General features: G+C 55.8%; 1 protein-coding gene across 4 annotated transcripts in view; it reads right to left on the bottom strand.

Moving 5' to 3' along the window:
• Window positions 1-511: 511 nt before the first annotated feature.
• The window catches only part of LOC133346187 (filaggrin-like), a 69289-nt gene continuing 56645 nt past the window's right edge, over window positions 512-13155 (bottom strand). For 2 of the 4 annotated variants that reach the window (XM_061557678.1, XM_061557677.1), the window contains exon 2: window positions 512-6599. In XM_061557678.1, coding sequence (XP_061413662.1) covers window positions 1533-6590 — 5058 coding nt within the window. In that variant the 5' untranslated portion in view covers window positions 6591-6599 and the 3' untranslated portion in view covers window positions 512-1532. Of the gene's footprint in view, window positions 6600-8498; window positions 8713-13155 lie in introns of those variants that run through there. The other 2 variants (XM_061557679.1, XM_061557676.1) reach the window with 2 other exon arrangements.

The raw sequence follows: 13155 nt of genomic DNA, 5'->3' as shown, positions 1-13155 counted from the left end.
TCGGCTCAGCATCAAATGAGTACCTGGTACGCTGTGTAAACATCGCCACTGGAGAGACAAAGGCGGCCGGGCGCGGTGCTGGCCACCCACCTCCTCGTGTGCTGTGCCGGCCTTCATAGGTGCTCGCTAACAGTACTTTCCGCAACAGCCTGTTAAGGCTATACGGGGTATCTTTGTCTTTGCCTTTGGCAGTTAGCGTGTGTTCGTACAAATGTTAGTGGGAACGTTCGTATGACTGTATGAGTGCGAGTGCTAATGTGGCGAGTGTTGGGTCTGTGAGTGTCTCATGAGTGTGTTAGTGACCGTGTCAGTATTAAATAGACTGTCATGTTTTAGTTGTTCGGCCTCATGTTAGTGCGGGCGTTAGTGAATATGTTAGCAAGAGTGTGAATTATTGTATTCGTGGAAGTGTCAGTGAGAGTGTGAGAGAGTGTGTCAATGGACGTGCCAGTGAAAGTGACTGAATGTGCCAGTGAGAGTGTGGATCCCAAATCAACCGACATCCGCGTCATAAAAAATAACCCATTCTCTTTAATTCAAATTTCTCGCGCAGAGAGGGGGGAAAAACAAACAAATAAACAAAACATAGTCAAGAATTGTAGCTTCTATCAAAACACCGAAATGAAACAATAACAACAAATAAATAACAAGGAGATCAATTGAATCGCTTTTAAAGTGTAAAAAAAAATTCAATATCGCAAGCACACCAAACACAATTGTCATTGGCATTAATAAATTACGTACAAAAAAATCATCATCATGATTATTACCATGATAATAATTATTATTACAATAAGAAAAAATCAAGCACGCTGTTCTCGATTCGACAAACACCAGTGACCCGAGTCTGCCCGAAAGCGTCGCGGCTCCGACGGGCCCACGTGGGGCATCGGACAGACCCAGTCGAGGCATCAATTGTAATGACGTAGGCACCGTGGATCAGTAGTTCATAGGTCAACCCTGATTTACACCGCAGTATGAAAACCCAAAAGGAAAGAAAACAGTCTCTGTGTTGCACTGTCATAACCACCACCACCACCACCTTCATCACCATCATCATCTTCACCATCACTATCATCATCACCATCATCATCTTCACCATCATCATCATCATCGACGGTCCTCTAGCCCTGGTGCTATTCAAATAGTCACACGACGTAGAAGAAGAGAAAGTGTCTTCCTGTTCAAGCGTTGGTGACCCAGAGGTCAGCAGTAAAGTGGAAATTCCACATTCGCATGGCGGGCGGCCAGTCTCTCCCACTCTCCCCGACCCTGCAGGGATGATTGGCCAAGCGACGCGAACCTCCCCCCCCACCCCCCACTCGCTCGCCGAGATGATTCACGTCAACAAACTCGCAACCTTCGCGATTGAGAGTCGAGCACCCAGACCACCGTGCAAATAATTACGCGCGGAGCCATTAATTAGTTCGTGTCGCACATACGTCCACACACACACACATATATAAACAAAGCACCACGGACGTAGAGATGCGCGCGGTTCTGGGGAGTCGCCGACGGCCACGGCGCCCCCCTCACGAGTCGAAGCGCCTGAATCTGTGGCTGGGGGGCAAAGGCAGCACAGCCCCCCCCAGGCGCCACCTCCACACGGGGTGGCCGCTGTGACCCTGAGAGCAGCTCACGGAGTAGGCGGGGCACAGGTCCCCGTCGGAGCCCACCACCAACGACGCCGGGGACGCGAAATTCCCCATCAAGTCGAAGGCCCTCTTGCCCAGCGCCGCCGCACTGGCCACCGCCGCGGTCGCCACGTCCGCCGCTGCCGCCGTCGCTTTGCGCTTCCTCGGCCCGGAGGAGCGCGCCGCTGGCGAAGAGGTCGCGGTGCACGGATCGGCCGCGTTCCCTGAGACGAGGCCGGCAGGGCCCGCCCTGTGCCTCGATGATCGCGTCTGCACCCGGTCTCCTCCTCTTCCTCTACTCCTCTCCACTCCATTCTTCTCTCCTTCACTACTCTCCCATCCACTCCTCTCTCCTCTACTCCTCTCCACTCCATTCTTCTCTCCTTCACTACTCTCCCATCCACTCCTCTCTCCTCTACTCCTCTCCACTCCATTCTTCTCTCCTTCACTACTCTCCCATCCACTCCTCTCTGCTTCAATTCTCTCCGCTTTAATCATCTCTCCTCCACTCCGCTCTGCTCCACTCCGCTTTGCTCCACTCTTCTCCGCTCCACTCCTGACTTTGTGAGTGTTGTCTTCTCCAGCCCCGTCTTGGTGGTTCCTGTGCTCACGGTTCCGATCTCCCCGAGTCCTCTCTTTATCACGAACCGCTTCACGAGCGCCGCCTTCACGAGCCCCGTCTCCTCGCCTCGCGTCTCGTGGACTCGAATCTTCGCGATGCCCGTCCACGTCTGCCCGAACATTTGTTTCGCTGTTGCTCTGTTTATGGGCCTTGTCTGTAGTGGCCCTTTGGCCGTGAGGTATGCATTCGTGAGCCCTCTCTGCCACCTCCCGGTCCTCACGGCTCCCGTCTTGACGAGACATCTCTTCCTGGGGTCGTGGTTCACGGGCCCCGGCTTTACCGGCCCTGCCTTCACGAGGCCGATAATCAATAGTCCTACGCTTAAGGTCCCGACCTGTGTTATCCCTGCCATCACTAACCCTACCTTCACTAACTCTACCTTCACTACCATTACCATCACTAACTCTACTCTCACTAACCCGGCCTTCACTAACCCTACCTTCACTACCATTACCATCACTAACTCTACTCTCACTAACCCGGCCTTCACTAACCCTACCTTCACTACCATTACCATCACTAACTCTACTCTCACTAACCCGACCTTCACTAACTCTACTCTCACCACCCCTGCCCCCACTACCCTTGCCCCCACTACCCTTGCCCCCACTACCCTTGCCCCCACTACCCATGCCTTCACTCACCTTACCTTCGCCAGCCCTGCCAACACGAGCTCTATCTCCCCGCGTCTGCCCTTTGCAACACGTGCCCGCTGGTTGCGCCCCCTTGCACGAGGTGTGTGCGCTTAAAGTGCGTTCAGGTCGCGTGCTCGCTTGCTTTGAGGTAGTCGAGGTGGCGGCATTACCGTGGCGAACACTACTACTGCTACGACAACAACAACAACTGTTGCTGTTACAACATCTACTGAGGCTGTTGCTAGCCTTGCTGCTGCTGCTGCTGATTTCGGGCATCTCTGGGCTGGAGCCCCGAGCGAGCGTCTCGCCTCTGGTCGAGGTTTCCAGGGTCTTTGACCCTTTCCTCCTCCTCGGAGGTCGAGGTTGCGCTGCTCTCACGCACAGCTGACGTTCAACTTTAGAATCGGCGGCGGCAGCAGCAGCAGCTACAGCAGGAGCAGAGGGCACAGCGACAGCAGTGACAGCAGCGGTGGCAGCAGCAGCGGTGACGAGATTAGCAGCAGCACGGGCGACAGAGCCAGCCGTAGCGGCGACAGCGACATCGTCGCCATCGTCGTCAGAAACGACGACAGCGGCAGCTCTCCGCCTTTTCCGAGCAGCGCGTAGGGCAGCGTGGCCATCAACAACCCCTGCCGCCGCCGTCGTCTTAATCAACAACAACGACGACGATGATGACAGTGACGATGTCCATGATGATGATGCTAACGTCGTTGATGATGACGTCAATGATGATGATGTTGTTGTTGATGATGATGGCACTGATGATGATGATGCTGTTGTTGATGATGATGGCACTGATGATGATGATGCTTTTGTTGATGATGACGTCAATGATGATGATGTTGTTGTTGTTGCTGATGATGGCACTGATGATGATGATGCTTTTGTTGATGATGACGTCAATGATGATGATGTTGTTGTTGATGATGATGGCACTGATGATGATGATGTTGTTGATGATGATGGCACTGATGATGATGCTTTTGTTGATGATGATGGCACTGATGATGATGCTTTTGTTGATGATGATGATACTGATGATGATGCTGTTGTTGATGATGATGGCACTGATGATAATGATGCTGTTGTTGATGACGATGGCACTGATGATGGGAACAACGAGGAAGACCGCTGGAACACTCCGGCGTCTCTTCTGCTGCCGGACGGCCGCGACCTCCCGCGCGCGTTCCGCTGCTGCTCGACTCGCGTCCGACGCGGCGCGGATTTGACGGCAACCGCGATTCGCGCCCCTCCGCGCTCATCAGCAGCGCTCCGAGACATCTTCCGTAACTTCCGCTCATTAACTTTCTCTTCCTCCTCCTCCTCGTCATGCTCATCACCACCACCAACACCGTTACCGTTCTTACGATCTTCATAATCGCCACCATTCTTCCGCTCACCACCACCGTAATCCTTCTTGGTTACGTGACCACCGCCACCACCACCACCGTTGTAATCCTTCTTCCGTTCGTCGGCAACGCCGTCGAGACCAGCCCGCTCGCCACCGCGGAGCGAGCGAGCCGGCAAGCCGCGGCGCGGGCGTCCAGCGGCGGGGGCGACGTGGAGGAGGGAGGGGGCCGTGGGCCGCGCTTCGCCCCGCAGGAGGAGGGCGTGGAAACTCGGAGCGGCGGCGGCGCTGCGCTCCCCCCACACGCTTCCCCTGGGCCCCGCGGGGGACACAGCGAGACCCCCAAACAAGGGCTGCTGCTGCTGCTGCTGCTGTTGCTGCTGTTGCTGCTGTTGTTGTTGCTGCTGGAACGCGCCCCCGCCGTAAGCGTTCCCAGCGCCGAGCGCCGCGGGGCCCGGGTGCCGGAATCGGATGCTCTGCATCGAGGCCCGACTCGAGGCCGAGTCGGAAGAGGCGGCGTCCATGTCGTTCTCATCGTCGTCATCCTCGTCGTCATCCTCGTCGTCGTCACTCGCCGATGTCGCCTCCGAGGTGGAGCAGAACGTGGAGTCATCCTCATCACCATCATCGTCATCATCATCGTCCTCTTCATCGCCGTCGGCTTCGTGGTAATCGTAGTGGTAAACACGAGCATCGCCGCCACTGCCGCCGCCTTTTCGTTTGGCCGGTCTCACCCTCCTGCACCCCCCTCCTGCCGTCTCGCCTGGCTCGTTGTAATCGTAAACACGGTCGCTGTCTAAACTTTCTTCCGCCGCCGCAGCCTCCTCGTCATCATCATCGTCACAGTAATCATCGTCATCATCATCATCGGAGTCGGAGTCCGTCCCTGCGACGCTGCACGCGTTGCGCGCGACTCGCGCCTCCTCCTCCTCCCGCGCTGCGCCCCACGCCGCCTGCCGCTGCTGCTGCTGCCGCTGCTGATGCCGCTGCTGATGATGCTGCTGATGCTGCTGCTGATGCTGCTGCTGCCCGCCGCCGTGACCCCTCGCCGCCGGGGCGCAGGCGAGCGGCTGCCCTCTCTGCCGCGTTAATCCGGGAACAAAGGTTGCCACCTTGTCCACCTCCTCCGCGCGGTGGCGCTTCTTCCTCTTCTGCTGCTGCCGCCGCCGGAGCTGCTGCTGCTGACTGGGCGCAACTTTTCCCGCTGGCGGATGCGCGAACGAGGAGGACGTCTCCACGAGCACCTCGCCCGGCGCCGCCGCCGTCCTGCGCGAGGAACCCGTCAGGCAGTAGCCGAGCGGCGCGCCAGCGGACGCCGCCGTGATCGTGCTGTCGCTCGGCATCATCATCATCATCGTCGTCGTCGTCGTCAGCGACGCAGATGCCGACACCTGCACGACGGAGCGGTTCACGACGGCCACGGTGCCTCGCGCCGGTGACGACGCCGCCGCCGCGGCCGCGGCCGCCACCGCCGCGAAGGAGGAGGAACTTGGAGGCGCGGAGCCGAGGAGTAGAGGCCGCCAGTCGAAGCCGCCGCCGCCGCCTCCCGGCCACGCCGCGTCCACCGTCGGGGAAACGCGCCGCGCGGAAAGCTTCGGGGGAGCGCGGTGGTGGTGGTGGTTGTGCTGCTGCTGCGGGTGGTGGTGGTGGTGGTTGTGTTGCGGGTGGTGGTGCTGCTGATGGTGGTGGACGAGCAAGACGCTCCCTGCATCCTCACCGAGACGGTTTTCCTTCGCCGAGGAGTTTGAGTTGCAGTCGCTGAATGAGGTCGCGTCTTCGGCGGGGAGAGTTCGTGACCACCGCTGCTGCTGCAGCTGCAGCTCTTGCTGCTGCTGTTGCTGCTGCTGCTGCTGCTTTTGCTGCTGCTTCTTCTGCTGCTGCTGCTGCTTCTGTTGGACTCTGCGCCTCTTAGTCCTGAGCACTCGCTCGGAGCGACACGAGCGGTAGAGAGCTTCAACGTCCCTGCGCGAGATAAGCGTGCACTTGGCGGCGTGGAAGGCGATGGAGCGCATCTCCTTGAGCTCGCGCAGGCCCTGCAGGTCGCAGTAGTGCTTCGTCACGTTCAGGTGGTCCATGCGCTTGTGCACCGTGGTGCGCGGGATGTTCTTGAGCAGGTCGGTGAACACCTGCGACAGGGCGAACATCTGTGCGCCGCCGACCAGCAGGTAGCCGAGGCTCACTCCGTCCACGGACGCGAAGCCCGAACGAGGCAGACCCGTGGTGCCGTTGGGCCAGTGGAGGCCACCACCACCTCCTCCACCTCCTCCGTGTGGCCTCTTTATCGCGGCCGAGTAGAGAGGTGGCTTTGAAGCGCCCAGAGGAGAGGCGCTCAATATCGTAGTGTTCGCCATGCAGCGCTTCTGCAACGAAATATGCGCAGGTGAGTGAGTGTGTGTGTGAGTACATGGTGCTGTGTGCAAATGTCGCCACTGGGGAGACGAAGGCGGCCGGGCGAGGTGCTGGCCACCCACCCGCTCGTGCGTGGTGCCGGCCGTCGTAGGTGCTACTCGCTAACAGCACTTGCCCCAACAATCTGTTAAAGGCTATACGGGGGATCTTTGTATTTTCAGTGAGAACGTGTGTGTGTGCGTGTGAGAACGTGTCTGTGTGAACGTGTGTGAGAACGTGTGTGTGAGAACGTGTGTGTGCACGTGCGATGAAGCACACACCTGTACGCAAATGCGGGCAATTGTAAATACAGTCGTGCAGGTACTGTACGCGCGTGCAATCGTAACCTCGAACAATCACACACACGAAGATGTCATGCCAGACACATTGTCGGGCGTGGAGCACAATCGCCACGTTCATTATACACGAGGGTCTACAATCGTAGACACGCTGCCATACAAAGATCCCCCGGAAAGCCTGCACAGACTTTTGGGGCAAGTGCTTGTCACGTGCACGCGGACACGTGCGAAAATATAACAATCAAATACCGGCTCTTGTAATCACACACACACACACTCGCTCATGCAATCAGACCCCACTCTCTCATACAATCACATACACACATATACACACACACTCCCATACAAGACAAAAGAGAAGATTCACCGGATAGCCTTAACAGGCTGTTGGGGCAAGTGCTGTTAGCGAGCACCGATGCCGACCGCCTTTGTCTCCCTAGTGGCTATGTTTACACACCGCACCAGGTACTCATTTGAGACCGAGTCGACCTAAGGGAGAGCCAGGACCGGTTCAGCTAATCCTCAATGGTGTTAGTAGCCGTGAGCGGGAATCGAACTCGGGTCGCCGGGTTCGTAGCGCAGCGCGCTAAGCGCTACACCGCCGCTCCCTATACAACCACAACCACATATACTCTCTCTCACACACACTCCCATACAATCCCTCACATACATACATACACATACATACACCCCCATACAATCACACACACACACCGTTAACAATCACACGCACGCTCTCACCACAGTGGCATACACACGCACAGACACGCACGCGGAATCGACGCGGACACATCAAACGCCGACTACACACTCGCCTCCTTTGTGTTATTTAAACCATCGTAACGGCAACTGAAACATACGATTACAATTAATCCGCACTACCGTCATTGTTTTAATATCGCTGCTGCTTGCAAGCACAGCGATACCCCTTCCCGCATTCACTTAAATCGCTCCAGCGCCCACGCCCGCTCTCCCCTTTGTCCATCTACCGCTGGATGGATGGATGCCTCTCCACGCCGCCGCCGTGCGTCGTGGACACGTAGGAGTCGTTTGACCATACTTCACCGCGCCGGTCACTCGGTGAGAGTTGTGCCGGCGACACGCCGCTTCACTCGCCGCTGGCGTGTCGAGCCGTGACCGGCTGGGGGGGCTGGGTAGGGAGGGGTGGTCGGTCCGAGGTGCAGGCGGGTGTCGTCATCACGCAAAATCAGGCGAAACAGAAATATATAGAGAGAGACACAGACAGAGAGAGAGAGACAGACAGACAGACAGAGAGAGACACAGACAGAGACACAGAGAGAGAGACAGACAGAGAAAAACACACAGACAGAGAAACACAGACAGAGAGAGAGAGACAGACAGAGAGACAGACAGAGAGACAGAGAGAGAGAGACACACACAGAGAGACACAGAGAGAGACACACAGACAACCGAGAGAGACAGACAGAGAAAGAGACAGACAGGGAGAGAGAGACAGACAGAGTGAGCGAGACAGACAGAGAGACAGACAGAGTGAGCGAGACAGACAGAGAGCGCGAGACACAGACAGAGTGAGCCCCTTCACCCACATACCTCCACACTCATCCGAATCTGAGCAGCGGCAGACGCCGAGTCGCTTGCGACTGCAAGCGACGTTGCTCCCGGTTGACGCAACCGAGTCGCCCGCGCATGGGTGAAACTTGTAGTTGCTGCTGCTGCCACTGGCGATGAGTCGCGTGGATGATGCGGTGGTGGCGGCCTCGGCCGGCGCCACTCGCTGTGCGGCCGGCAAGAGGCGTGCAGGCGCGCAGACTGAGGCCGCTCCTCGCCAACCACCTTCGGCAATTAATTTCATCGAGACGCGCTCCGATTGGACGGCGCAGACAGGTCACGGAGAGGAACCCCCACCACAAACCCCCCCTCCCTCCCTCCCCCTCGTCGTCGTCTCCCCCCCCACCACCATCGCTCTCTCCCTCTTCCACCCTCCCCCCTCCTCCTCCACCGTCCGCCCCTAGCCCCCCTATTCCATTCCCCCATCGTTCTTCCAGCCACCCAGGCATCGTCCCTCTGCGCCCCCCCCCCCTTCTCTCGCTCGCACACGCGACTCGAGCATCACAATGCCCACCTCTCTTCATCCAACACGACGATCCCACGGTAGAGCCTTTAACAGACTGTTGGGACGAGTGTTGTTCGTGAGCACCTATGAAGGCCAGCACACACACGCACACATGCGTGTGCGTGTGTGTGCTGGCCACCCACCCCCTCGTATGCCGTGCCGGCCTTCATTGATGCTGCTATTCGCGAACAGCACTTGCCCCAACACTCTGTTAAAGGCTATAAGGGGGGTCTTTGTCTTTGTGTACACACGCACACACGCACACCCCCGCACCGCTTTCCTCCTCCTCCGCCTTCTCCCCGCTCCCTACCCCCCACGAGCACCCCCCCCCCCACACACAGAGAGAGATTTGCATGACGCCGCAGTTCGCCTTATCTCGAGGAAAGTCAATCAACGTGCAGAGACAGTCGGCGGCAATTGAAGTAACGAGTCGAAGGTTGTGCGGGTGTGGACGTGGTCCGTGTTGGGGACGCCGGCCAGGAGCCGCCAACCCGGCAGAGACCCCAGTTCGATTCCCGTTCACGGCCACCAACACCGGGGGGGGGGGGGGGCGACAATTATTCTGTACCGGGTCCTGGGTCTCGCCGAGGTCGACTCAGTCTCAAAATGAGTGCCTGGTGGGATGCGTGATTGACGCGTAAACGTCGTCACTGGCGAGACAAAGGCGGCCGGGCTCATGCTACCCCGGGGGGAGGCATATTTGTCTGTATGGGGAATAACAGCGCAGAAGGCGTCGCCTCCTGCTGCATGCGATCTCGACCGAGCAATGCTCGTCGCGATTTCATCACAATCTTTTTTCACGGCGGCGTGAGCACCGCCAAAGCGAGAGATTCCCAGCAGTCGCTTGATTCAGTTGACGTGGGAGTTCGCAGACGGAGATCGTGACGCGTCCCAGAGACACAGAGACAGAGGAGAGAGAGAGAAGAGAGAAATACAGGGAAGAGAGAGATACAGAGGAGAGAGAGAAAGACAGAGGCGAGAGAGAGACAGGGGAGAGACAGAGGGAGATCCCTTCCGCGTGGAGATGGAGCGAGCGACATTTCGCCTCGGTCGTGCGTTGCTCCTGGGTGTCATCGAGTCGCGAGATCGCGAGAGACGGCGACGGCCTTGTGGAGGCGTTCTTCCTCCAGAAGTGGATCGAGCACGATGGTTGCTTGGTGTGAGCGAATCGATGATGTGTGCTTGTGCGTGTGGCGACAGGGTGGCCCAAAAATCCGGACACAGGTTTATTTCATTTATTTTAACACCGGTTTAACAAAAAAAAAACATTTTCAAGTTAATATTTTATCGATGATAATGATCGATCGTTTGCGTTCGTTTTCGTGTGAGGTTTCTAAATGGAAAGACGAGTCGCTAAAGAGGAGCGAGTTCAATTCGTGTTTAATATACGCTGAAGAAGGCAGCTGTAATCTTAAAAAAGGGTGTCTTCAATTAATTTAAATGAATTTCCAATGTTATTGATCATCAGTTTGAGCGTGTGTTCAAATAAAATAAATAACCCGATGCGATTTGTTAAAATAAATATAACCCTGTGTCTTTACTTTTGGGCCGCCCTGTATGTGTACACATTATATATACAAAGACAAAGATCCCCGTAAAGCCTTAATAGACTGTTGGGGCAAGTGCTGTTAGCGAGCACCTATGAAGGGCAGAACGGTACACGTGGGGCGGTGTAGCCAGCAACCACGCCCGGCCGCCTTTGTCTCCCGAGTGGCGATGTTTACGCACCGCACCAGGTACTCATTTGAGGCCGAGACGATCTAGGGGAGGCCCAAGACCGGTTCAGATAATCGTCAGCGGTGTTCGCTGTGAGCGGGAATCGAACTCGGGTCGCCGGTTTCGTAGTGCAGCGTAGCGCTAACCGCTACACTACCGCTCCCCATTACATATATACGTACACACACACATATATATAGGATTGTGTACGAGTATATACCTCGTATGCGTTCGTGTACACGGACAGATTTGATTACCAACAAGGGAGAGCGCCCTCTGAACCTGTTCTGGCCACACGCTCCCTTAACCAAGCCGACAATGACCCACGTGGTGAAGTATGGTCAAACACCCCCCCCCCCTTCACCAACTCCACCACCCCATGACCGGCACGGCGTTAGTGGAGGCATTTATTCATTGGCATTGACAAAGGCGGGCTGTACATTATTTATTCACACAAAACAGCAGCGGTCACACTCCGTGTATGCGAGGTGTTACTGTGTGCGGCGTGTGTGGATGTGAAACATTGGCTCCGTTGGTTTTCAGTGTTCCATAAATATATATTGTTTTAAAACAACGAAACACGGAAGGTTTCGCAGAACGAGCACCGGTGGAGTCCGTCGCCGATGCCTGGAACTGCGTCGCGAGCAGTTCCACCGCGATAGACACCCACGGCCACGCAGCAGGCACGGGGACGAACACACAGACAACAACACAGACAACAACATAGACAACAGACAACAACACAGGCAATAACACAGACAACAACACAGACAACATAGACAACAACACAGGCAACATAGACAACAACACAGACAACAACACAGACAACACAGACAACAACACAGGACAACATAGACAACAACACAGACAATAACACAGACAACAACACAGACAACATAGACAACAACACAGACAACACATACAACATAGACAACAACACAAACAACACAGACAATTACACAGACAACAACACAGACAACACAGACAACATAGACAACAACACAGACAACATAGACAACATAGACAACAACACAGACAACAACACAGACAACACAGACAACATAGACAACAACACAGACAACACAGACAACACAGACAACATAGACAACAACACAGACAACATAGACAACACAGACAACAACACAGACAACATAGACAACAAGATAGACAACAACACAGACAATAACACAGACAACAACACAGACAGCACAGACAACAACACAGACAACAACACAGACAACATAGACAACAACACAGACAACATATACAACATAGACAACAACACAGACAACACAGACAATAACACAGACAACACATACAACATAGACAACAACACAGACAACACAGACAATAACACAGACAACAACACAGACAACAACACAGACAACAACACAGACAACATAGACAACAACACAGACAACATAGACAACAACACAGACAACACAGACAACAACACAGACAACACAGACAACATAGACAACAACACAGACAACATAGACGCCTGTCCCCCACACAGTCTCCAAGGTTAAAAACCAATCCCACCGAGGTCCATCAGCCCGCCCGCCTTGCGGCTTTTATTATTTTTATTATTAAAAACATTTCCAGGCCGCATTTTGTTTTGAAGCAAGCGGTTGCACGGGTTTCAACTCCCCCCCCCCCCCCACAATCTCATCAGCAGGGCTGCTGCCCGGTAAATACGTTGCGGCCCGCTCGATGCTGCTGATGTTATAGGCAAGAGCACCCCACCACCATCACCACCACTTACACCGTGCCCCCCCTGCCACCGCACGCATTCGTTGTCGCTAAAAGAGCAGAGGAGGAGGAAACGCGACGCGCATCTTGGCACAGACCCCCGACGTCGAAGGCGTTCAAACGCGCGTCCCCTTCCGTTCGGCATGGCACAGCGAGCGAGTGTGTGTGTGTGTACGGGGAGAGGGGGAGGCGAGTGTGTGTGTGTGTACGGGGGGAGGCGAGTGTGTGTGTGTGTACGGGGGGAAGGGGAGGCAAGTGCTGTTAGCGAGCACACATTAAAACCGGTACGGCGCAGTGGGGGGTGGTGGTGGTGGAACCACAACGTGGTATAAGACCCGACCGCCGGTCTTTGTCTCAGAATGCAGTTTGTGATGTGTATTCATATCCCGGCACCACCACCAGCCAGCAACCACCACCACCACCACAGCCATCATCGCACTCAGTGATATTCATGTGTGGGCGAGTCGGTCTGCGAGAGAGAGGCACAACAAAGCGGCGTTGTTTGTACTTGGAGACCCCCCCCCCCCCATCTCTCTCTCTCTCTCTCGCCACCCCCACGCGACCAGGAGTCGAACTCAGGTCGGCCGGGGGGTCGCAGCGACGCAGGAGACGCAACTCGCTGGGCAACAGCCGACTCGTACACAAGAGCGCACGCTCGGGTTAGTT

This window comes from Lethenteron reissneri, chromosome 23 (assembly GCF_015708825.2).
Source record: "Lethenteron reissneri isolate LAM-NWPU_2019-01 chromosome 23, ASM1570882v1, whole genome shotgun sequence".
NCBI classification, from domain to species: Eukaryota; Metazoa; Chordata; class Hyperoartia; order Petromyzontiformes; family Petromyzontidae; genus Lethenteron; species Lethenteron reissneri.
This window is presented reverse-complemented; position numbering and strand designations above follow the sequence as displayed.